Raw genomic sequence first — 25861 nt, 5'->3', positions numbered from 1 at the left:
TCCAGATTCAATCACTGAGACAAGCAATCGCTGGTTTTAAAGCACTGGCGGTGCCCATTAAGATAGTTAGTGAACCGGTTAACAGTATGAAAAGAAATATTAATAGATCCAAGCAACCCCATTTTCCTTGTTATCTAGTTTTTTCAGCGATTTTTAAACACATTCGAAATATACAATACTACTTAAAACTTATTTTGTTTATTACTAACTATTGGTTCTATTTGAAAGAATCATTTGGTTGTTGATATTCTATTTATCGGGAAAAGCACTATACGATCTTGGCACTCTTCTAACGCAGGTAACCATGCTAGCAAAAATACAGACTATATAAAACGAACGCCATATCGCGAGCATTTTGCAAAACCACTTTTCGTTTAAGTAGTTATTGAATTATGACATACATTTAACCCCACATACGTCATGACATAAATTTAGCGAAATTAATTATTATTGTTCCGAGGACATTAATCAGTTTGAAAGTTGATAATTATTATCATTCTAATATCGCGTGAGTTCATTCAACGTTATACGTCATCAAAACTCGAATGATCACCAAAACATGTTTGTTTGTGAATACAATAAGTATTTGTATTTAATGATTTCTAGTTAATGCTTTGTGGATGGAATAGTCCCATGGGGTTCGGGGCGTACATATTTTTGTGTGTATTTTATTAAGATTTTTTGAGTTTATAGGAAAGTAGGAAGTTGACCTGGAGTCAAGATGCCTTAACATGGAATGGAAATGACAGTTCGTGTCGAAAAGTTTTCATACAAATTTAGTTTTCGACTTTCTACATATACTACTGTTAAGGCATCTTGACTAAGGCCCCTGTTGTGTCTTCCGGTCAAAGGGTTTTCGGGAATCGAACTCAAGGCATATAATATAAATCTCTAAAGTATCATCCGATGTGCATTTGTAGAGTTGATGGAGAAGAAAATGTAAATACCCATAAAGAATTGTCAAAGAGTCGGAACTAAGAAAAATAGAAACTTATTATTGGTAAAACAGCTTTTCAATATGTTTCGTTTACTTATCGGCATCAATTTACATATAAATATCCAGTGAATATTTGCATTTTATATATAAATCAACAAACTGTAAATTTTTATTATTATTTAAATTGATAATTACTTCAAATCATCATGACACAAGACTAGTTACCTCTCTTAAATTTGTAGAATGTAATCAGCTTGTTGATAAAAATATCATATTAGACTAGGATATATAAAAAGGAAATAATATGCATTAAACATTACTCAGGTCTTAAAGGTCCAAACAAACGTCATTGAGTTACGAGTATTTTATTTTTACATTTTAAAATTATGTTTATAATACTCAATTTAAGTTGACAATACGGATGTAATATATTACTTAACTTTAAATAAAATATTTTGTAAAGCTTTTTTTTCTTCCATTATTTAAATATGCTTGCCTCTTTAGCCCGGTTTTCTACATCCTGGTTGTGGTGAATAAAGCCCTAAGCATAACTCTCTCGTGTTTTTGATTAGTTGTACATTAATGAATCTTTCTAAGTGTGAGTTATAAATTGCGTACGGTGAAAAAAATCGTAAGGATAGCATGTTCTTATATTAAAACTCGACAACATACATATGTACAGACGTTCACTAAGGCTAATAAAGCAAAATTGTCAATAAAAGAAACACTGAAATGTCTGTCCCAAGCCGTATTAGGGGGTCACGAGTCTTCGTAAATATCACTCAATAATATAATTCACTCAATATATAATTTTAGTTGCTCTTGTTTAGTTGAAAAGTGATTAAAGATTTCGTTCAATAAATTTACCATAATGATACATATTTCATAATTAGAACTAATTAAACTATTCATTATTACAATGTATACAATTTTCCGCATCATCATATTTGCATTGATGATATTACGTGCAATGTTACATCATACAAACTAATCTCAGGTAGACAAGTGACCCATTAAATTGTAAATGCGTTCCCGCGCGAACTATTCACTCCTATTGGCTGTCATCCCATTCCGTTCCCGGGCAGCCATATTTCTTCACACTTAGCTTGAGATATTTAAACTGTTTTGTATAAACACAATCGAAAGAAAACTTTAAGGTATGTAATAAAGAATTCATATACAATTAAAACAATAAAAATATTTCGCTATAAAATTTCTTTTACAAAAAACCAACAACCAAGTCAGTTCAAAATATTTAAAATTTTTCACTATGTACGCAATTTAACACGCTTATACTTCATGACAATATTATAATCGAATTCTATCATCGTCGTATTCATATATCAAATTTAAATTTAATCTAATTAGAATATTTAAATATATTCAGCTGACCTTCATCATCGTTAAACGAGGCCTTTAATAAGTGATTAAAAAGCTTCTCTTAAACCGAAACTTTATCAAATTATTACATCATATTATTTCAGTAGACGTCTATGAACACGTGGAAAAATACGTCTAATCAATGTTTTGTTAGAGGATGTGATTCCCAAGCAGAAATGATTAACACATACATTTTTGTTTTTAATTTCGATTTTAAACATCAGCGACAACCGAAACTAATGAATTCAGTGGTTCTAGTGAATTTTTCTAGCTGGAAAATATATAAAATTTTATTATCATACTGCAATATTAAGCTTATTAAAAAAACTGCCAAAACATAGCATAAATCATAGGCAGCAAGCCAATACCGGCGCGTGCGTCGCTCGCAAGATAACAGCGTGGTTACATCAGATGGCGATCGCCGCGGCGCGTGCCCAACCACCTATAAAACTACCGACTCCAATCCACACAACTCATTCACCAATTGCATGTGTTAGATGACAAGTCGATACTAGTTTGTGGCAATGATCTACGCTCTCATGCATTTAACTGAACTGATTACTATTAATCTTGATTACGAACAGTGGTGGCACAGTGATAATTGTTGTGACAGTCACTCTCCAATCTTCGAGCACCAACAAAGATAACTGTGATTGCATTGATAAAAGGTAAATTTTATTTATTTATTCTGTATCTAGGCATTAATAATTTATTGGACGATAGCAAACTATTTACTAACATTTTCTCATACATTACTTTGCTGCAATATTATTGATTTCTCGAAAGTAGAGTTCGTAGGGTATGCTTCTGACCTTGTTTATCTTACTTAAATTACGTCAGTACAAGATAGCAAGAACGATAACATTTCTTAAATTTGCGATAGCAGAGTAAGAAAAAAGAATAGTAACAGACACTTGCTCTCACTTCTTAATCATCTTTCATACAGGTAAAGTGATATCTTCCGTATTAAATACGCGTTATAAGAAGAATTATGTTTATATATTATTTCTGCTTTTATGTTTTACATTTAAGCATGCTCTATTTCATAGCATATTTCAATAACAATTCGTTTTGTTACAGTACATCTTAGCACACGCAAAATAACGTCTATTTGCAAAAGTACTTAAAAGTTAAACAATAAAAAGATGACGACCGTACAAACTCCACCAGAGGTGACCCTCACCAACCCTATACCAATTAATCAAGATTCAACCACCGATTTTGATATGATGGCCTTAACCATGGCGGCACTACGCTTCGTTAATCCATGGTCTGTGGAAGCAAAGCCTCAATGGTCAGAGAAAATTGAACCTGGGACACCGGAAGCAAAGGACCGAGTGATTACCCTGGTTGAAGTCTCCGCCCATGACACTCCCCAAGACTGCTGGGTTGTTATATATGATCGTGTTTACGATATTTCAACATTCCTTGATGAGGTAATTCATTATTTATTTTATATCAGTCTCAGCTTTAAGAACATCCAATTTTATTCCACTTTAAAAATGAATTATTAGAGTAATACGTATAAAATATTTCACTAATGTGAAACCGTAAAAAATGCGTTAACGGAATAAAATGATTGTTTTCCTCATCTGATTTCACAACAATTTTCTCAAACAAAATTGTACTAACCAAGGCTAATTTTACTTTACTTACAGCACCCAGGAGGCGGTGACATAATGCTGGAATACGCGGGACGTGATGCAAGTACTGCCTTCCGTAGTTCAGGGCATTCGAAGGCTGCTAATAAAGCCTTAGAGCGATTCTTGGTGGGTGAGCTGCCAATGCATGAGCGACTTTACCGTCGTCCTGGAGGAATGCGTCTGAGCGACATTCCTGAATGACTCAAAGTTTAAATAACCTGTCAGTAGTGCCATTTCATACAAATGTGGTTGCGCCATTATAAAAATAGATATGTGTAATGGATCACATGGGTTTATAGCATGTAAATTCGCAATTAATTATTGTCTAAGCTCTATCAGCCAGTTGCTATGTTAGTATAATAACCTTAAGTTAAATTATTATTTTAAATGTAGGATGTTTAAGTTAACCTTTTCGATTATAGTGTCATTATTTTTGATAAGCGTTATAAGTATTAACTGGAAGACTATTTAGCACTAAATGTTGAATTTGATTGTTTTCAATAGATATTTCGCAACGCTTATAATCAGTGCATTTAATTATTTTACTTAAGTCCAATCCAGTATTAAAATAAGTATAGGTATTATTTAGCTTCATACAGTAGGTATAATAGCAAAAGTTCCTAATGTTATTACTTAATATTATCAATAAATTTTTGTTTTATATTTTGAGTTTCCTTTGATGATAAACACCTACTATAGAAAGGATACATTCCTAATATCTTTTCTCCCCTCAATCATCTCCTGTTCATACATTTTTTCTTTATACTTTAAAACCACCTTAGAAAATTATTGAATGTTTCGCAGAATAACACTCATTATAATAACTAGTCTTATTCTTGATAAATATACAGTATATAAATACTCTGTGTATTTAATTTTTTTTAAGTTATACTTTAAATTTTTACGATGCGCGCGCACATCGTCACAAAAAACCGACAACCTGAAGTAAGCTACAGTCAACATCTTAGTTTTTTCTATTGCTAGAATCGATTTTTCTACAAACGTAGAATAAAATTTTTGAACAGATTTTTATCTTGTCACGCCAAAGTATAACTTCTAAAGCGTGTTCATAAGAACACACACTTTTTTTAAATTTTTTAACAATCCAATACTAAGGTAGTAAGAAATTAAAAATCTAACAGATTATATTTAATTTTTCCCACCGATTATATTATTTATAATAATATTTAAATATAAAATAAATACGAAAAAGCTTGGGAATATAAGATTTATAAATGATGAGTCTAAACTGGCGGTGTGTCAACGTTTAGCCTAAATTATTTTACTTCCGACGACCATACGACCCTAAGATACCCTCATTATAAACATCTGACGTATTTTGATAATAGTTCATTATACGTATAAACCCAACCGATTGCCATTTACTTATTGTTGTCCTTATTTGTAGGAATTTTTAGGAATTAGTTGTTTTTACTTATCCTTAATAGCAGCTTATTACTGCTTACTTGGAGTTTAAGATCAGATATTAGAATAACTTGTAAATTAACTCATTACTAATTAAACTAAAAATCTAGAAGCTATATATTGTTATTCTCTTATTATCTCCGACAAGAGTGCAGTTTCCCAATTTCTACGAGTAGGACCGTACACTGTAACTTCCTATAGCGCAGTTTTTGTATGCAAGTAGTGTCAAGTTGCGCCTATGACGCAACCTAAGGATCGCATTGTATACAATCTGAATATTGAGATCGGGATCGCTATTCTGCTTGCTGGTCCCGGGCCCAAAATGTTTTCGTCATTGCTATTATGCATATCAAGAAAGGTCCAAACACTTTCATACTATTATTTAAATAAAGAAAAAATATCATATTGCTTTCAGCCCCTTCGGGTATTCTAATGAATTAAAAGCCATAAAGTGCAGAGAATCAGCTGTATGTAAAATGTACATTAATAACATATTATTAATTACTTTATATTACGCAATGGCCCAATATGCGTCTTGGCCTAATATTTCTGCATCTGTTTAATAGCTTAGGTATATAGAATCTAATCTATATTATAGATAAATAGTAGACAGCGAGGTTTTTAATAAAATATTGAATATAATTTAGCATTTAATTGAAGAAATTACAAATATCTTTCACTTTTAAATGGAATGCTTCTTTTAAACCTGTTTGTCGGATCTGAAAAAAAATTATAGTTTTAAATATTGGTCTTAGATATAAGTCTTTACATTGAAGTTGTAATAGTCTATTCTCACAGGTTTCAACAGAGACTATAAAAACGAAGGGAGTGAGGTTAAATAGAAAATAAGAGAAAAAAAAGATAAATTTGCGCGACACATCGCTGTAAGATTTAAAGTTAAGTTAACATACAATTATTTAATTTGACAAACAGAACATTTTTTATTTTTCATGAGTACTTTTTATATAAAAAATCGTGATTTAGCACCAATACCAAATATACTTTAAATTAAAGAATTCCTGAAATATTAATAGAAATTATAATTATGAAGGTTAATTCATCATTTCCATATTATATTATACATGTGATCTCAGAAACAATTATTCGCGGTAATTTGTTAACTTAATTTTTTTAAATATACAAATCATATTTTTTCATCCGACTTTTCACTATCACTGACAACAACCCGTCATAACTGCATACGTAACCTCACGTACTTGAACTGTGATAAGTTATCAAAACACTTTTCAGTTTTGACTATTTATTTAATGCTCCAAGATTGTTTGATAAAAAGGTTTAATAAAGAATTCATTTTGCAATAAGGATACGAAACTTAAAGAGACAGAGAGGTTCTAGTACATTCAAAACCTGTATACGCTTATCCAATTACGAGGTTCGCAATCATAGGAAACATTTGTTTCATAATAATAATAAAAAAAAATCATGTGTCCAATTCACACGTGGTAGAAGTGAAACCTTCAAAAACAAAGTTTTTATAATTAAAATATGTAAATTAGACTTTTTATCTAAATGTAGGATCTTTTCTTTAAAAAATATATATTTTAATGTTAAATTTTTATTTATAACTTTAATATCAATCTTTAATTTGTTAAAAACTAAAATAATAAAAGTTTGAAATAAATTCACAAGATCCAACGTGGGAGAAAATGAGATAGGAAGCATTATACAGTGTATAAACTTTTAATTAAGTGTAGTACGAAGTTTTCACTTCAAAAAGTTTCTATAACTAATGATTTGTAAATAAAATTGATAAATCATCTAATTTTATAATTAAACTACTTACTTGACTTATTTATTGAATTTTCATCAAATCTGTTATTTATTTCAGAAAATGTTACACTAATTTAAAGTTTATACACTGTATAATGCCTCCTATCTCACTCTCTCCCACGCCAAATCCTATTAATTTATGTGTCTGTCTCTTTTTACTGTCGCTTTTTCCGTTGCATCCGGTTTGAAATCACAACGATTCTAAAGAAGTTACGATTCTAAAGAAGTTTCACTTCAAAAACCTAATAAGTAATTATTCATTATTAAAATATTCACAAACTGAACAATACTATTAAATCATCTTGTTTGACACGTGACCTGTTTTTTATTTAAAAAATAGAAGAGGCCGCGAGGTTTTAAAATAAGTACACTATTCCAGACTAAAATGGATTAATTAACATTTTTCTCCGTGCTCACTGACACGCGCGAACATTTTTTTAATAAGATATAAATAACTTTTTTATTAAGAAAATAACGTATAAAGTGAATTTGGAAAAAAAAATAGCAAATTTGGAAAATGGTGATATAAGATTCTCGTAATTGTAACAAAACATTACTATTGGTAAGATTTTTCTTTCATTTTCAGTTTACGGGTGACAAATTCACCTTCGTACTAAATTGGCAGGAAATGTTTTCGTTCAGGAATTACTTGTTGGAAAATAATCCTGCAAATGTAAAAATAGGGCATTCCACAGATAATAAAGTAATAACTCACAGATGCCTGTAAGACCTCGTATTGTAGTATTGTATATAGACGACTAGAGCAAGAATTAGGAGCACAGCCGTGACCTGAATTGTTACCTCTCGGGTCAACTCGCACTTGGCCACCTTTACCTCGTACGGGGTTACGGTTAGCTGAAATAATTGTATTGACATTACATTCATGGAAGTGGTAGATGAATGAATTCAAATCACATGCATAAACAAATAAAATATCATTTATCCGTTACAAATTGTACACATGAACGTCAAGCAATTTGAATATACCAGCTTTCATTTAAAAAAATATAATTTGTAAGCATGTTCGGAAAAAATGCTTGATGTCTTCTCAGAGCAAACCCGATGTCCGTTACTTCGAATAATAACGCAGGATCGTTACTTAAATATTGTGGTTTTATTCAAGATTGCGAATTGCTACGAATTCTGAGATAACTATATCGGAACAACAAAATAAACACCCGTATTGTAAACTACAGAGGATCAGCGCAGGGCGCGTTCTTGAATATGCCTATAAATGTTTCCAAGTTACGATAATGTATAATCTTATACGAATAAAAAATTAAATATCTTTGAATTTGCCGATTATCTACCGCAGTCTTGATGGGTAACTTTATACTAAGCCTTGAGTATGTGTATTAATAACATATAGGAATAAGCTTAAATGTTGTTTGTTAGGAGGCAAAACGCATATGACTGCCTAGGTTACTATGTTTATACTGAAGTAAGGTTTTAAGTACTTTATCCAGACCGAAAAATTTTCGTTACTTTTTTGAAAAGAAATTTCTTGTCGTCGTATTTTTTTTGGAATTATAAAACATTATAATCCCCATAAATTGTTAACTTATAATATCTTTGGATAGCTAGGGGAAGCTAAGGCTAAGGCTGTCTCTCTCCTTCAAATATGGCGAGGGGCCTATGGCTGGCCATGCATCATACTTTGGTGACTGTCGGGCTTAAATTCGTGTAAGCGGTGATGATAGTTATTTCGACTATTATTTGCGTGTTGTTCCCAGGAGAATTTAAGTGCGTGCTCCTATTTCACCATGCCTACTGCTGATAGAGGAAAAATCTGTTTTTGATTATTAATTAACTATTAATCTTAAAAAAAAAAAAAAAAAAAAAAAAAAAATTACTTATGATGTCATGTGGAACATGGTGTAATTTAAAGATTGTGTAAAACAAAAAACTGGGCGATTAAAAAGAGTGGCGGAGAGTTTATTGCCAGTTCTTCTCTTCCGTTCCGATTGCCGATTTGAGAACTGGCACGAAATGTAAAATTAGAAGCATTTAATATGTATTTCTATAAGACGTTGTGTACATTGTGTTACCTAAATGAATAAATGATTTTGATTTAATTCGATTTGAATTAATTACCACTCTAAGACCCGCCACAAGTATTGCGCAAGCATGACGCAATTTTTGTCTGATTAAACAAACTAAATTTTTCATATGTAAAAAGTGAAGACCGTGGTACAAAGCAAAAACTTACCAAATAATACTTCGGATCCAATCTATTCCTCCACGAAAACGAAGGTACTGTATATTCAACAAACTCTATTTTATGCTCCGGTCTGGGCACTAAACTGTGACGTATCAAACAACTATTGTGCGTATGCGCACCAAACGCCGCTCGAGGCAATAAACTCTCAATGAGATACTCAGTGGACTCTTTTGAAAGACAATCCCAACGTTCTTCGAAGAGATTTCTTCTGGATAAAGGTGCGTCTGACTCAGTACATACGCTATCTGATTCTCTGTATAGTGGGTAATGCTGAAAAATCACCCCAATTGAACACATCACCAACGGAGAGGAACAGTGCAATGGTGCTGCAGCAATCACCAGCTTTAGGTGAATTACTGCACACATCTTTTTATGAATAGACATATGTCACCAGTTTAATGTATAATGAAATTTTACGTATAAAGAGAAAGTACGTTTTAAAATTAAAAAAAATGAAAATGTTATCATAACGTTTTACTTTTGAGACGTACCAATAATATAACAGGGGCAAACTTTCAGGAGGCTCACCTGATGTTAAGTGATACCGCCGCCCGGGATATTCACAATGCCAGAAGGATCGCAAGTACGTCGCCGGCCTTTGAATTGGTACGCAATGAAAACTACCTTAAAAAACGCTCAGTTATGGAACATTGGAGATACGGATAGAACTTCGTATTCTTCCTCGACGTCTGATGTAGGAAGATAGATATTATAGGCGCTTGAAAAGTAATAAAGTCCTATAATATACATTCACTAAAAAGCAAAAAAAGGATAGTTGAAAAAAACCAGTGACGCTACAACTTTTTAGGTCTGGGCCTCAGATCTGTATCTGCTTCGAGATCATTTGCTGTTTCTATATCAAGTAGGTTATCAACCTTCTGTGCCTATCACACTCCGTCAACTTTTTGGGTCTAAGGCCGGTTTCCTCATGATTTTCAGTGATTTTTAAATGCGCAGTAAAATCTATTGGTAGATAGTTGAGATTCGAACCTACGATATCAGGAAAGTCAGTCGCATGCTCAAGCCACTAGGCCAACACAAGCAGTGTTGGCTAAAAATCACTCTTAAGGCAGTTTATATTTTGATACATTGAAATAAATTAAGATATTTTATGCACTTATTTCCGTATTAACAATTAACATTTAAATGCCATATATCGTACCATTGCAATTAAGCATACTCATTTTTAAGAGGTTTTCCTTTAAATTAAATGTTATTAAAATATCTTAGATTTCATAATTTAAGTACTTTGTTATTCACACTTAGGATATATGTATATGTTTAAGTATAAGGAAATAACTAAAGTCTTGTAATTCCACTTTCGGCAAAAAAAAATTATTCAAGTTTATTTTCGTGTTTGACATAATATATAGTTCAGATTTCGATATAATCAGTTTTTGCCATCATAAATGTAGAGATTTTCTTTATCTTATTCAAAGATTTTCCATATATTCGGTTGCTTACAATATATTGTATTTGTGAAGGAAAATCTTTTTAACGGGAGCTTTTAATGTATGAATAATTATTTTCTATGCCCAAGTAACCGTCTGTGCAGGAATGGACTTTCTTTCTATGTGCGCATTTAACATTCGCTCGAACGGTGAAGGAAAACATCGTTAGGAAACCGACATGTCTTAGACACAAAAAGTCGACGGCGTGTGTTAGGCACTGGCAGGGCCTGATTAACCCATAGGCTAATTAGGCTGTAGCCTAGGGCGCGACGATCTTGGGGGGCGCGGGCGCGCTGAAAGCGTGTCTTCGGTAGCATCGTCCCCTGCATATTTCAACTAGACCAAGACAAAACACTAAATGAACTATGAACTGGATCTACAAGCAGTTTTAGTAACCTAATTAGTTGCTTGCTTGTAACACAGTTACAAGGAAGTTTTGTTGATTTATCCGTTATCCTCTTTATGAGACATTACATGCTTACCTTGATATGTTGCGCGACGAAAGAGAGTTTGACAATTTTGAATCAGAGGCAATCAAGAGATGCGAAGTGACCACCATAGACAAAATATGTAAGAAGAAAGAAACCAAAATTTATTTTTGAAGGGAGGCGATCTTTCATCGTTGATAATTATTATGCACCTATTGATTGTCTTAAAAAACCGGCAAATTATTTATAATATAGTAAAAACATCGTTTGGTTTCTTATTGAAACTGCACTGAATGAACTGAAAAAGACGACAGTGAATTTATTAGAAGCAAAGCAAAAGAGCTAAAACAACTATATGCCACTGATTTAGGCAGAAACCTTAGCAGAAGAATGCGTCCATTTGCCTTTAAAATCTGACACCGAGGCCCAGCATTCTATTCCTGCCAGAAACCCAAAGGGTACCTATGTTGCAGTTAATAAAAAAAACAACACAACAAATTCAGTACTTAAGAGTAAAAAGTTACTTCCCACACTCCGCAAGCAAAAACTTGTAATGCAACATGCTAAGCTAGTGAAGCTAAATCAGATAAAAAATGGTTTCAAGTCGTGCAAATTAAAGGACAACGTTAGTTTCGGTTGCAGATCGATCTGAAAACTTTTATACCTAAAACCTTTTATAGATAGTATGAACCATGTTAAAATTATCAAACTAGTAAACAAAGTCAAAACTAATATAACAAAGCTATTGAGACCGACCGTAACACACCTATCACCTAGCGAGGGCGCATCCTGATAATTACCCTAGAGCGGTCAGAACTCTTGATCAGTCTCTCCGCACTGGAGGCTGATCACCCACTTGCCTATTAGATTGAAAAATGATCATGAAACAGATTCAGAAATCTGAGGCCTAGACCTAAAAAGGTTGTAGCGCCACTGATTTAAATAAGTTGACTCACTTGCATCAATATTGGTCTGCTATACTTTGCTACCTTCGTTTTTCCTTTACATAATGTTGACCCGCTACTGCACTTGAGGGTATCTAAAAATTTTGTACACCTATAAAAATGAATCTAGCGAACGATTTTTTTATTGCTTAGGAAAACAAATAATCTTGGTATTTAAAAATGTCCTGCAGCGTGACATACGCAACTTTAATAATCTACCTACACCTTTAGAGCATTTAGCAAACAATCCTGTATAATCTGGAGATACTGATTCCCTAAGTATGACATATTTAACACCTAAAATATTTAAGAATGTTTATATTCCGGGATGTAAGGGGAACAGGAAGTAATAGTCGATCGATTCATTTTATACTGGCTGAAAATCACAAAAATTATAGATTTTCCTTAACACGAAACAGCTCCGAACATCATCTGCGTCAGCGATAGCGATGGAGCTAAAGTACAAGACAAAAATAGCAATTAAACTTTTTTTTTCTTATTTATGGGTATTTGATTTTTTTAATAAGTGGTATAATATACATAAATATGTGGTGCTAATTATCTTAAATTAATTATGCCTTTCGAATTCTCTTTTTCTCGCTGTCTCCTTTAGCTCAATCTCTACTGCTACAACGGAACTTACAGATTTCCGAATAATAGACAACTGTTTCGAATAAAATTCATTTGGTATTGTCTTTTATTGACATAACTTTTACACATTTAAACAATAAATATTTACAAAATAAATATTTTATGTCTTATTATAAATTTACAATTATTTTACATAATTTTAAATTTAACCGACGTTTCGCGTGTAAAATAATTGTAAATTTATAATAATACATAACTTTAATCCGGTAAAAAATTGTTTCCTTTAAAATTCATTTGGTATAAAATTCCTAGAAAAATAGCTTCACATTTGAATATTGATAATCAGGGTAGACTATGAATTTTCAAATGTCTATAAATTAATTTGAAAAAGTAATAAGAATAATCTTTCAAAATACTTACAATGTTATTGCAATTATGTATGTTACTTACATACATAATATATAAAAAAATAAAATGAGCAACAAATGGCTGTCTCAAAACCCATATAGGATTGTTGCGCAACTCCATTATTTTATTTTAAGCAATAATATTTCTAATTATTGTTTTGCCTTGTATATGCATGTTTTTAATATTCATTAAAATAGTAATCACCTGCAATTTTCTCAAGCTCTGCAACTGCTCTCGAGCATAGACTACATCCATCACCCTCCATGGCCATAGAATTAATGAGAATGAAATGATTTCCTCTGATACTAATTAACCTGACTGGTGGTGCATTAAGCTCAACTTCAAACCTATTTGATAATTGTGGAGTTATCCTGGTAAGAATATCTATAATTATATAATTTACACAAACAATTCGGTTCCTTAAATAATATAAAAGTCAAAATGAAAAAAATTACCTTAAACATGTTTTTAATTGCTAAAAACACTGAGATTTTATAATGTATATGTGATATATGTACTAAACTCTGAGACTACAAATAATATCAAATCTTACTTATAATGAAAGCCTATGTCATGATTTCCAGCTACCACGTACAAAGTAGTGCCTTTGGGAATTTCAAATAATTTTTTAAACCTTTCCACATATTCATTAAACTCCTTTTGAGAACTCCAGTTTCCCTCATCAAATATGTCACCTGAAAAAATAACTGGAAATAGTATATTGTTGAAACAAAATTATTTTGTATTAAATAGTATTATGTCCTGGATTTTTAAATACAAAGGATTTTAATTGGCGCAATATGTGACTTTAAGCTAATTAAAAACATGCAAACCAGGAAAACATGTTAGCTGCTAGTTTTTTGTACTAATCCTGACCTGAAAGATAGGATTAGTAATATTTTTAACTTTACCTAAAATAAATACCAGTTCAGGATTATGTAAGGTCATAGCAGTTTGAAATGCGCGATGCATTTGCCACTCTCGCCGCTCTTTGTCTAACCAATGTCCGTTTTTTGAACCCAGGAGATGAATGTCTGCAAGAACCATGGCATAAACTGGCTTTTCGTTCTTCATAATATTTTTGTCTACGGTAGGCCATCTACACTACAAAAAAAATATGCTTGAAACAACAATTAAAATTTGATATATACTACCATTAGGTACTCATCATTACTTACTTGTAGTTGTGTAACGTAGTAAATTAAATATTCACAGTAAACATATATAAAAAATAAACCTACAAGAAACTGCGGAAATATTTTATTAAAACATAAGAACAACCTTCGTTTATAAATTGATCGCATCGTCGAAATCAACCATTTCTGATACACTTACGACTACATTTACTTCCTTTTGAAATGTATTTCAGACATTAAATTTATATTTTATTTTATGTACTTATTTTTTAATTTAATTATTATATCTTAATTTATAATTAATACATTTCACCTTACAAAGGTTGGCGCCTTATTTAAATTTACCTACAGGATATAATTTATGAGGGTGAGATGTGTTTAATATAGATTATCACCCTGTAACGGTGGTAAAATTTTTGTACTAAGAAAATAAAGTCTCAGCGTTTTTTCTGGGTTTCAATTTTATTTCTCTTTATAATTTTTTTTATTACTTTCATGTCTTTCATTCTTTTTACATAGGACTATTATTTAGCGAGCCATGTTTTATTTCTTTAATAGGCTACGATTTTAAAAATCATTGCAGATTATTTATTAGTGACTAAACTATTTGTTAATTTTAATATTGGCTTCAGAAATTCAAATTCATAATAAACAAGATCTCGCCAAAACCCATTCTAAGCAAGATAGCGCTGCACCAGTCCCAATTGCCTGTAAACACGTTTACAGGCAATCTTCAATTTAATTATCATTCTTAAATTATTCAAAATACGTGTATATAATATTTAAATCATACTCAGTCTCCGATAAAATAAAACAGTAAGATAGTTGTATCTTGTAGGAAAATAAAATTCAAAAGCATGATAGGTCATCGTCTAATAATTAAACAATAAATTATTTTTTACCCGGTATTTTAGTCTGTTTAAACTTTATGTAATCAAAATATAATAATTTAATTTTATCTAAGTTCACACTATTATTTTGAATAATACTTTATTTTTTGTAATCTATATAATATGTCTATTCATTTATAGTTTACAAAAAATTTCATGTCATTATGACTGGAATAAATAGTAATTATCTGTTATTGTGACATATTACATGTATGTCTAATGTCAGAATCGTCGATCATAATTGTCAATTGTCATTAGGCACCAGTCATAAAAATGTGTAAAAAATAAAAACAATTTACAAAATAAAACATTTTTTTGTAATAACATAAGTGGTCCTGACTTTTATTATTATGTAGAAATAATAATTTTATTTAAAATGTCTGTCCATTGGAATTCCGAGACCATGAAATGGGAATATAGGGAGCTGCATGCTACGGCTATGTCAGTGGACTATTCAGGGAATAATGTGCTTTTGGCTGGAAGACGATGGCTGGCTATTAAACAACTAAGCTTTGACGATGACACTGGGGACATAATAAAAAAGTACCCACGACAAAGTAAATATGATGCAGCTGGTGCAGAATGGTGCCAAACGTATCCCGGGCAAAAGTTGTGTGCTATAGCAGTAAGAAGTATTTAATAAAATGATATCTTCCTATAATTTTTTTTATCAAAGTTTTATGAAGCTTGTAGTTTTTTTGTAGAGTAACCAGCGTGTAGATGTGTATGAATGGAGAGCGGGTAATGATTTAACATGCATATGTTCATTAAAAGGCCATACTCGGGTAGTAAGTGACACACACTTCCACAGACAAGACCACAATCTAATAGCTACTTGCTCAATTGATACATATACACATTTATGGGATTTACGGGATTCAAGAAAACCTGTCTTATCGTTAAGTGCAGTTGGTAAGTTATTTGTAGATTCAAAAAGCTCTGTTTAATGATCTAGAATCAGAACTATGAAAAAAAGCTGAAATAATACTTTCACTGCTGACATGGTACTCAATAAGATGCATTTTTTTTTCTTCAGCTGGAGCATCCCAAGTACAATGGAATAAAGTAGCATCACATATTGTAGCCACAGCTCATGATGGAGACATAAAAATATGGGATTATCGTAAAAATTCTACGCCCTTACTTTACATCTCCGCACATTTGTGTAAAATACATGGTGTAGACTGGAGTCCCCACCATGAATACCAACTGGTTACATCAAGTCACGATGGAAGCATAAAGTACTTTGATATTAACAATGCTAGAAGGCCAGAAAATGTTATAATGACAAATTTTCCAGTATGGAGGGCTATATATACTCCTTTTGGTAGCGGGCTTTTAACTATTGGTGTTGGTTGGGGTGGATTGCCACGAGTGGAACAGGCAGGTGTAATAGGCATTTGGATTGATGGTACATTGACCCATAGATTAGCAGGCCATACGGATACAGTTCAAACAATGGTGTGGAGGCCTAACACTTTACCATCAAATTATCAACTTGTAACATGGGGGAGAGATCAAACACTTAGAATTTGGACAATGCATCCGTCCTTGTTAAAAATGTGTTCACATTTTTTGCCTGATGACATAGACAGCGATTATGATAATATAAGTGATGGTAAGTTATGAGCTCAAATATGTATTTATAATTTCTTTATGCTTCTTCTAAAAGATAGTATTTTTTTCAGCCAGTTATGCATCAACTATTAATTCAGTGAATGATAAAAAATTTCAAGATATTGAAATGGTAAGATAATTATTTGTTACTTTGATGACCTATTCAGTTGTATATATTGTGAATTGAAAATAGCACTAAAGCGGCCCATAGACGGACCGCATGTTGCACTCAAAACCGACTGCAATATGCGATCGGCAGTTTCCATACTAAATTCATATCTGCAATACACGGACCGCTCGATCAGTTCCTGAGCAAACCGCATATTGCAGACGGTCTTGACTGCAACATGCGGTCCGTCTATGGCCCGCTTTAGTATGTCAAAAACATATTGTGTTTGGATGTATTGAAGTCTTAGTTTGTGTACTAAGTATATTAAGTTATATAAACTCTGTACTGTATTCTTACTTATACTTTTTATAACGTTACAATACATGTGGTGTATTATATTAATTTCATATTAATATAATTTAAACTTTTATTACAGAATAAAATTGTTCATAAAACACCTACCTCAATAGATGAAGAATTTGAATCAATAAGGGAAATGGCTAACATAGAAGTAACAGATATGAATATTGATACTAGGACTTGTCAAATACATTCAGAAAGAAACGGTTACACCGCCAATCTTCAAGTGACATTCCCTAGAAATGTTACAGAACAGACAATACCAAAATTCTCATGGTTGTCGGGAACCAATGTAGATAGTCCAATGACAATTAAAATATTGCAGGCAATTAATAAAACAGCATATAGAAAGAAGAAGGAAGGGCATCGATGTCTCTTGCATTGTCTGAAAACATTAGCAACTTCCATAGATGAGGTAATCTAATATATAAAATTCTCGTGTCGCGGTGTTTGTGGTTAAACTCCTCCGAAACGGCTCGACCGATTCTCATGAAATTTTGTGTGCATATTGGGTAGGTCTGAGAATCGGATAACATCTATTTTTCATCCCCTAAATGTTAAGGGTAGCCCCACCCCTAAATATTTATTTTTTATTTTTAGATATTTATTTCTGTTTTTATTTTTTTATGATACAGCATTAAAAAATACATACAACCCCTAACTTTCACCCCTCTACGATCAACCCCTATTTTTATTATAAATGATATACATGGCAAAACGACGTTTGCCCGGTCAGCTAGTTGTTTTATAAAAAATAATTATAACAAAGTAGAGTATTAATGACGTAGAGAAAATTTTGAAATTTAATTTATAGTGAAGACAGTGAAAATAGTTTCAAAATAATCCTTTAAAAACAGAGTTTCAAAATTAAATATGAAGGACTTGCTATATTGTACAAAATACAAATCTTTGACTGTATTACTGACACAATATGTTTATTAATAAGTTATATAAATATTTGTTTAAAATTATTTTCTGTAGTTACAATTTTAAAAATTATTTAAAAAATTATTCATTTTGATTATTAAATGTTAAATATTATACTTTCTGTAATAAAATCATAAATTCCCCAGATACCAATAAAATCAAGCGATGACTCTGATTCAATGAAGTCAAGTCAACGAAGTCAATCGGAGAGTGAAAACGCTGGGGACTCGTGCATACCATTTCCCCGAACTTGTAGCGCCAAATGGTGTGGTGTCAGTACCCTGGTCGTCTTTAGTCGACCATCAAACGCTAGAAGACTGTCCTTAAAGCATGAGCTGGGTACTCCAAGATCCATGTCTTCCTTATCGCTCACTCCAGGCCTCTTTAGTGGAGGGTATACATCGATATCTCCTCATGCTACGACAACTCCCTCACCGACAAATGGACCAGGATTTCCGCAGTTGCATCATCGACACGCGTCGAATTCTATTACGACATTTTATTTTCAGGACAGATGGGTAAGTTCACTTAAGAAATGGTGCTAATTAATTCTAGTTTTCAGTCTTGACTTCAAATATACTAATAATATTATGAGGTCAGAGCAGTGTTGGCCTAGTGGCTTCAGCGTGTGACTATCATCTAAAAGTAAGCTAATTCTAAAGAAATCTTTTGTTGCTACCGATATGATATTCTTTAAGGAATTTCAAACTACTTAATATGGCGTATTACGCGGAGATAAAAATCAATATAGTGGTTGCCTGGAAGAGATCGCTCGAAAGCGATAAGGCCGCCAGTTACCCTCCTTTTCATTTAATTATGTTCAATTTTTTATTATGTTAATGCAACGAAGTGTTAATAAATAATATGTGTGTCAAACATACCTTCTAAGTTCTAGTAACTGTTCTAAGGTTGTAAAAGCATTAACGACGTCAGTAGTGTTATTGATTTTAGGTAAACTTAAAAAAACTTTCTAAATATTTCTGATATGTATACGTGCTTATTTACAGAAAGCTCAAAGCCGTCGAGCAGGCAGTATGCGCAGTCGCGGTAGTATATCTGGAATGTGTTCGCCTAGAGTTGTTTTATACTCCGGAGAACCATTATTCCATCTTAACCGAATACTGGCTGAAAAATATGTCATTAACTCTGACAATCCAGTTGGTAAGTGTATCTGTTCAATTACATTTTTATCTTTTATTTAAAAAAAGGGTGCGTGTTCTTATGTACGCGCGTAAGAAGTTATAGTTCTTTGGTTTTTTTTTTTAATATAATTAATTAATATTTAACGTAAACAATTTAATAATATTTAATATTTAGTATATTATTCAATTATTAATTAATATTAATAACAATTATTATTATTATTTATTATTTTATTATATTATTCATTCAATTTAATAACTTGGTTTGTAAATGTCGCATCTCGCTCGCGCACGCTATAATCACACTGACAACTTTGTGTCTCAGGTGCACGCGCATCGTAAAATTTCACTCTTATCAATTTTTCATAACGCGCCTAAAGAAGTATAACTTCAAAATTCAGTGTACTGATATTTTTAACTCAAATTATATGCAGTATTTTCAAAACAGATTGTGTATTAAATATGTGTGTCATTAAAGTTAAAAAGTTGTCTCTGTTTTAATTAACATGTTCACTATGTTTTAAGAGTTTTATCAAACGACGCGTATTTTTACCTTATGTAAGAAATGAAGTCAAGTTAATGAATTAATATTATAATTTTATTTGCATAAAAACAATAATTACTGAACTGAAAGTGCAATGCCAAAACTGCTGATTTTATTAGATGATATAATTTTTTTTTTAGAAATGTGCGAAACAAACGCAAGGGTATCGGCAGAAGAAGGCGAAGGTGAAGTTAGTCACGCATGGGGTCTTGCGGCGTTAGCTGCGCAGGCGTTGAACGCGCAACCAATAGATCACCTCATGTCCAGTGAAGAAAGTATGGGCTGGGCGGGACATCCGCTGTGCTCTAATCTAATACAAGCTCTGTAAGTCATTTTTAAATTGTCAAAGCCAAAAGCTATATATGTATAATGTTATAAGACGTAGTACTTGTTACCATTGTTATAAAGATTTTTTGGTCATTGAAAAAATCGTAGTATAATCGTAAAAATCGACGATAGTAAAGCCATATAAAGGATTTCCTTATCCAAATTGGATACAACTGCTTTTTTAGTAATAATTGTTTAGTTGGAACCCAATTGTCTAGGGATATTTCTATGGTCTCAGTATAAATTACTAGAATTATTATTCAATTGCTGAATGAGGTCAACATTAATTTTTAAATGTTCATTTTTAAGAAACTTTGAATATATTGTGTGTTAAACTGCGTATAAATACATGTTTGAGATCATTGTTTAACTAATCCGTGCTTATAGTACTTTATGAATAACACCGCATGTTTATATTTCAGAGTGTCTCACTATGCCAAATCGTCAGATCTCCAAACAGCGGCCATGTTGACATGTGCCTTCGCTGTTTTTTGTGAATCAAGTAATTCCAGCACAAACTCCACTTGCAGCACATCCAGTGTAAGTATATATTTGATTATCCTGTTTATAAAAACTCAGTCTTCCCGTATACGAAATATATGAAAACACTGGCGGCAAGAATAACTTACTAATCTTCCGGCTCGAAGGACCACAAAACATACGAGCTCGAGTTACACATGTTTGATTGTAACAATGGACATAACACTGCCTTAATATAACACCGTTAGTACTGGAAACGTCCTTGAAGCGTAAGTTCTTTTAATCAAGCGAGAAACTTAAAATATGTAAATCCTGCAGTGCCAACTCTACCTTTTATCTATGAAAAAAGGTGCAATTGTATTAGAATTAAGTTTATTTTTTATTCTGGGCATGAATTATTCTTTAACAGCCAGTAACATTGTCATACGATATACGTGATCAACCGCTTTGTTGATTATTTTTTTATTTTTATAGCTGCCTGACCTCAGAGCAGGCTGAAGTCATAATTAACAAAATACTTCTTGAATTTATTATTTATAAGGCAATTGTGTCAGAAACTTATTTCCAATGTGAACAACTTAAAAACTCTTTTGTGGTTGAAATTTTACTATTCTTTGTATTGTCGCCTTCGGGACGGGCTATAGACTTTGTTTTACATTTATATTTCATGTATAAACTTCCACAATATCGTGGGACAAAAATATTTAGCAAAATGCTAATTGAATACGACAAGCCCTGCTTTATGAATTTTTTGTAATATCTACATTCAAATTACTTTTCATGTCTAAATATGATAAAACTATATTAGTCCCTGTGGAACCGAGAGTCTATCTAAATAGTGATACATATACATTTTTTTTTAAAGACAATTCATACCAATTGACCTAGTCCCATGCTATGCTGGTGAAGCTTGTGTTATGGGTACTAGGCAACGGATATACATACATATTATAGATAGATAGACCTATAAATACACATTTGAACACCCAAGACCTAAGCACAACACCAAATGCTCATCATATCGATGTTCGTCTCAGCCGGGGATCGAACCCGGGACCCATGGATACGCGGTCAGGGGTACTAACCACTAGACCAATGAGTCGTCAAATTGGTATTGTATTACAGGGTAACAACACATCTCCATACAACACAGTCAATCAGTTTAGTGAAATCAACGCTGATGGCTGGACGCTACCGATAATACTTCGAAGTAACTCATGTTCTGAAGCCGAAAATCTAAATACAGAGTACTCCAAGTCCGACAATTCCGGATGTGTCCTCGACGATAGTACTGTGCATTTGTATCATTGCTTTAAGAGGGTATACGCTGATGTATTGCATAGGTGGCAACTTCTATATAAGAGGACCGAGGTATGTTAATATCTTATTCTATCGTACTCCGCCGAAACGGCTTGACCTATTTGTATCAAATTTTATATGCATATTCAGTAGGTCTGAGAATCGGTTACTATCTATTTTTCATACCCCTAAGTGATAAGGGTTGTCAACCCCTAACATTTATTTTTATTTTTTGGACGAGTTTTTAATTTTTTTAAGATACATCAAACAAAAATACATACAACCCTTAATTTTCACCCCTTTACGATCAACCCCTATTTTCTATTATTGATAGTCTATATTTTTATTGAACTCACAAATTTTTTTCTAGAAATAATATACATGGGAAAACGATGTTTGCCGGGTCAGCTAGTATTGTATATGTTGTCTACTTTTTGTGACGTAAATATTGTATATATCTACGGATGGCAATAAAAAAGTAGAGTTATTTGTAATGACATTAAAACTAGAATCTATATATTTTTTAATTAATTGTTAAATATTAACCTACGCTGTGGATTATTATCAAAATTTCTAGAACGCATTATTTAAAAAAAGAGGATGTAGTGACAAGGATATGAAAGGGAATGCTTATATGGTTTGGCCATGTAGAACGGATAACGAGTAGGATGTATTACTACTACACGTGTATGTGTGTAAAAATTTAAAATAAAACGCCAGTTTGACATTTCAATATTCTATTAACGTTGACAGATCGTAAGCGAAAGCTATAGAGAAGGGAATGATTTGTGATCTGTGAAAGATCATACAAAATATTTTTTTTTAAATAACAAAACGTTAGTTTAGTTAAGTAATTAGATTCGTACTTATGAATTATAAAGTATAGCTTTGAATACACAGTACAGTACGTAAATAATAGTTTTTAAGAACTATATATAAGTATTCTTATTGTTACAAAAATTATTTAACCAACCAAGTCTAGTATAACTTATCGTAAATTTCATTATAAAACTTAAGTACACAAGACCCTTACTACTCACCATTTCCTTTATTCGTCCTTTTAGAATTGGACATCATATTTTTTTTTTATCTCTGGTACGCCATCAGTTCACCTTCTAATCACTTTTAACTATAAACACAGTATTAAATACACTATAACAATTAACGAGAATTCGATGTTACATTATTTATAAAAAAATATAAATATTGTCATTATCTGGCTTTAATTTCTTTGCTGTTAATGAAAGTTGTTTCCAGGTGATGAAACTAGTCCGTAGTAAATACGACCTGGAGTCTGATAACGAGCCGTTTTCTCGTTGCAATTGTAAAGGCCCGTGTGTAAGGAAACGCGCGTTGGGATGCGCAGTTTGCTCGCGTGTTGTACGTGGCTTGACCGTCGCGTGTGCGGTTTGCACGCATGTTGGACATGCAGACCATATGCTTAAATGGTATGTATTATTTATATATATTGCAAGTATTGTCTGCTTAGTACTCATACTTAGTTAAAACGGTAGTTCTGTCTCTTTTCATGACAGCGTAAAAACAAAAAGACGAAAGGTTACTTTAGTTAAGAGTGCAATTTGTACTTAGAGTATATTATTAAAACGCCCTGTTTATATACACTAATATTATAAATAGGATAATTTTTATATTTAAAATAATTAAGTAAATTTTCCAGGTTCGCACAACACGATACATGTCCGACGGGCTGTGGTTGCAAATGTGTGATGGAAGCGAATTCTATATGGAAAAGCATAAAATATGTATGAATTATATGGCCCGTATTCCTCAACGTGGATCAAGCTTTAAAAAACAGCTTATTGGCTAAAAAGCTTTTCCAGATAAAAAAAAAAATCCTCAAAATGAGGGTTAAAAAAATCCGTTTCGAAGTTAAATCTAAACTTCCCCATTCATTATATTTTTTAACGTGTGTTTATGCGTGTATGGTTTCTAAAATATCTCACCCTGACATACATTTTGCATCTGTCAAATAATCTATGCCTCACTCAAGTTTTGCGATGCGTTTTTGAATACGGACCTTTTAAGTAAACGTTTGGTGATTGGTAAAATTCAAATTTTATTTTCTGACATAATATGTCGCGTTATGTATTTTACTAGACGAAAGACACGAATAGCTATTGGAGACGTGAACTCGTTTACATATTTTTGTATTCATTATTGGGAATGGCCCGGAATACTGCTCAAAAACCCTATTAATTAAAAAAACACTGATTAATTGGGTCCCAAAATCTCGGTAATTATATGGTTAAAATAAAAGGTTTATAAAGATACTTATATTTGTTTAAAAATAGGGATTATTTTGGTTTCCCTTAAGTTTTGCCTTTACGTACGTAAGTTACAAAGATATTTAAAAGGTCCTAAATTTTTTCACTTGGCGTACGCACTACCGTCCCGTCGGATACTAGGTCATTCTCAGTACTCAATACTAAGTAAACTCGTACTCGCATCTCTAATATCTTTGAATTCACTTCTATTGTCTATTGGTGCTGTTCGCGCAATTTTTTATGACATCAAGATATATTTTTATTATATTATGAGATACTGCCTTTGTACTTTCACTTGTTAGTTGTGGCTAGGTTTTTTGTTATGTAGGGCGTGTCTAGGTTGATTGTTAAGCCGATTTGTTGAAATTTAACACTTCTTGAAGAATTTTTATGCGTACTTTATTCACGCGGGTAAAATTCGAAAAATTAAGTTTGACGAATAATTAATAATAGCTATTGTTTCTTTTGATAATATAAAACTGTTCCTTCATTAAAGGTGCTTTAAATATTCAATTTTAATTTCGTTCAAGTATTACGTAAGCAGATTTACTGCAATTTATCCCCCCCAGATTGTCAGGAAAAATAAGCAAAGCTCTCAAAAATAATAGTATATAAACGTATTAATTTTTAGCATTTCGTTATGAAGCATAGACAATGTGTGGGTAATATGTGTAAAAAAGTAAATAATTACTGTTGACGTGATCACCAAATACCATTTTTTTTAATAGAACTTATAATTTGGCGGATCAATCAACCTTGTCAATCCCAAATCATCTATTTATAAGAATTAAGACTGTGAACAAATAAATGAATACACTTTTGTTTGGGTCTTTATTTAACAAACTTTTACATTTTAAAATAAACTGTGCACTGAGTATCTTATATTACGTGATGTTAAAAAGATTTTCTTAATTTTAACTTCTAACCTAAATGAGTTCTTCAGTCTCATTGAAGCTTTACGAATTGTCCTATGAAATATAGTAAAATCACGTGAAATACAATTAATTTTCTATAACAAAAATATTATTTATAAAATAAAAAGCGTAGATTTTTATATGAAAAAAGGGGATTTCAATTGGTTTCCGATTTCTGTATCTCTTTATTTACCTATATGTGATTAGCCTTCTATGATAGACGCCGTCGATTTTTGGCCAAGGCTATGCCGGTTTCTCCACGATATTTTCCTTTACGGTAAGGGAGGGTTAAATGGATAGTCGAATTTTTATTAGCACCACAATCGGCAGGCCACCACTTCATCTTACAAATGTTACATCAATGAAGTATGATTGTTTAACCACACCCTTATGGTTTCTACTTCCATCCTTAGTAATTTTGCCACGAGGCACAATGAAGTGAATCAAAAATTATTTAGGGGTTTATCGAAAAAATAAAAAGTTCGATTGTGGATATTTTTAATTTTGGAAATGTTTATTTGCAGAGTCTCAAATAATATTTTTTGTATTATTTATCAGATATGAAAACTAGAGAAATATTTAAATATATTTTGAAATGTCGACTTAATTCCC

The 25861-nt window shown here is 32.1% G+C and overlaps 3 protein-coding genes across 10 annotated transcripts; 2 read left to right on the top strand and 1 right to left on the bottom strand.

The window, feature by feature from the left end:
* Window positions 1-2781: 2781 nt before the first annotated feature.
* On the top strand, window positions 2782-4623 carry LOC125056126 (cytochrome b5). The gene is made up of 3 exons (XM_047659080.1): window positions 2782-2985; window positions 3398-3753; window positions 3976-4623. Exons 2-3 carry the CDS (start codon window positions 3463-3465, stop codon window positions 4159-4161), a joined length of 477 nt encoding a protein of 158 aa, XP_047515036.1. The 5' UTR covers window positions 2782-2985; window positions 3398-3462; the 3' UTR covers window positions 4162-4623.
* A 1399-nt stretch (window positions 4624-6022) lies between these two features.
* Window positions 6023-14675, bottom strand: LOC125056159 (metallophosphoesterase 1 homolog). 7 transcript variants are annotated; one of them, XM_047659131.1, is made up of 8 exons: window positions 14398-14669; window positions 14131-14323; window positions 13773-13914; window positions 13424-13590; window positions 12233-12315; window positions 9386-9667; window positions 7892-8031; window positions 6023-6104 (listed from the first exon to the last, which is right to left on the bottom strand). In XM_047659131.1, the coding sequence occupies exons 1-8, from the start codon at window positions 14521-14523 to the stop codon at window positions 6086-6088; spliced, it is 1152 nt and encodes a 383-aa protein (XP_047515087.1). In that variant the 5' UTR covers window positions 14524-14669; the 3' UTR covers window positions 6023-6085. The 7 variants fall into 7 exon arrangements, with proteins under 7 accessions (XP_047515087.1, XP_047515088.1, XP_047515091.1 ...); XM_047659132.1 differs by having other exon boundaries at window positions 14131-14318; window positions 14501-14666; XM_047659135.1 differs by having other exon boundaries at window positions 14131-14253; window positions 14501-14630.
* Window positions 14676-15509: 834 nt separating this feature from the next.
* LOC125056017 (GATOR complex protein WDR59) lies at window positions 15510-23984 on the top strand. Of its 2 annotated transcripts, XM_047658825.1 has the most exons (12): window positions 15510-15870; window positions 15950-16157; window positions 16282-16863; window positions 16934-16992; window positions 17408-17746; window positions 18405-18776; window positions 19266-19419; window positions 20085-20268; window positions 20694-20811; window positions 21877-22122; window positions 23308-23498; window positions 23729-23984. In XM_047658825.1, the coding sequence occupies exons 1-12, from the start codon at window positions 15622-15624 to the stop codon at window positions 23817-23819; spliced, it is 2793 nt and encodes a 930-aa protein (XP_047514781.1). In that variant the 5' UTR covers window positions 15510-15621; the 3' UTR covers window positions 23820-23984. The 2 variants fall into 2 exon arrangements, with proteins under 2 accessions (XP_047514781.1, XP_047514782.1); XM_047658826.1 differs by lacking the exons at window positions 15510-15870; window positions 15950-16157 and having other exon boundaries at window positions 16842-16863; window positions 16938-16992.
* Window positions 23985-25861: the final 1877 nt, after the last annotated feature.

The sequence above is a fragment of the Pieris napi genome, chromosome 14, assembly GCF_905475465.1.
Source record: "Pieris napi chromosome 14, ilPieNapi1.2, whole genome shotgun sequence".
Lineage (NCBI taxonomy): Eukaryota > Metazoa > Arthropoda > Insecta > Lepidoptera > Pieridae > Pieris > Pieris napi.
The sequence above is the reverse complement of the archived record's forward strand: the minus strand, read 5'-3'. Positions and strand labels throughout refer to the sequence as shown.

Bases quoted from the DNA above. Each gene is read 5' to 3' on its own strand.
- LOC125056126 (XM_047659080.1), top strand. From the start codon at position 3,463: ATGACGACCGTACAAACTCCACCAGAGGTGACCCTCACCAACCCTATA. The intron at 3,754-3,975 runs GTAATTCATTAT...CTTTACTTACAG, and splicing joins TTTCAACATTCCTTGATGAG to CACCCAGGAGGCGGTGACAT.
- LOC125056159 (XM_047659131.1), bottom strand. From the start codon at position 14,523: ATGCGATCAATTTATAAACGAAGGTTGTTCTTATGTTTTAATAAAATA. The intron at 14,324-14,397 runs GTAAGTAATGAT...TTTTTTTTGTAG, and splicing joins ACTACGTTACACAACTACAA to TGTAGATGGCCTACCGTAGA. The intron at 8,032-9,385 runs GTAAGTTTTTGC...CAATTATTTCAG, and splicing joins TGGATCCGAAGTATTATTTG to CTAACCGTAACCCCGTACGA.
- LOC125056017 (XM_047658825.1), top strand. From the start codon at position 15,622: ATGTCTGTCCATTGGAATTCCGAGACCATGAAATGGGAATATAGGGAG. The intron at 20,812-21,876 runs GTAAGTATATAT...ATTGTATTACAG, and splicing joins CCACTTGCAGCACATCCAGT to GGTAACAACACATCTCCATA. The intron at 22,123-23,307 runs GTATGTTAATAT...AGTTGTTTCCAG, and splicing joins TTCTATATAAGAGGACCGAG to GTGATGAAACTAGTCCGTAG.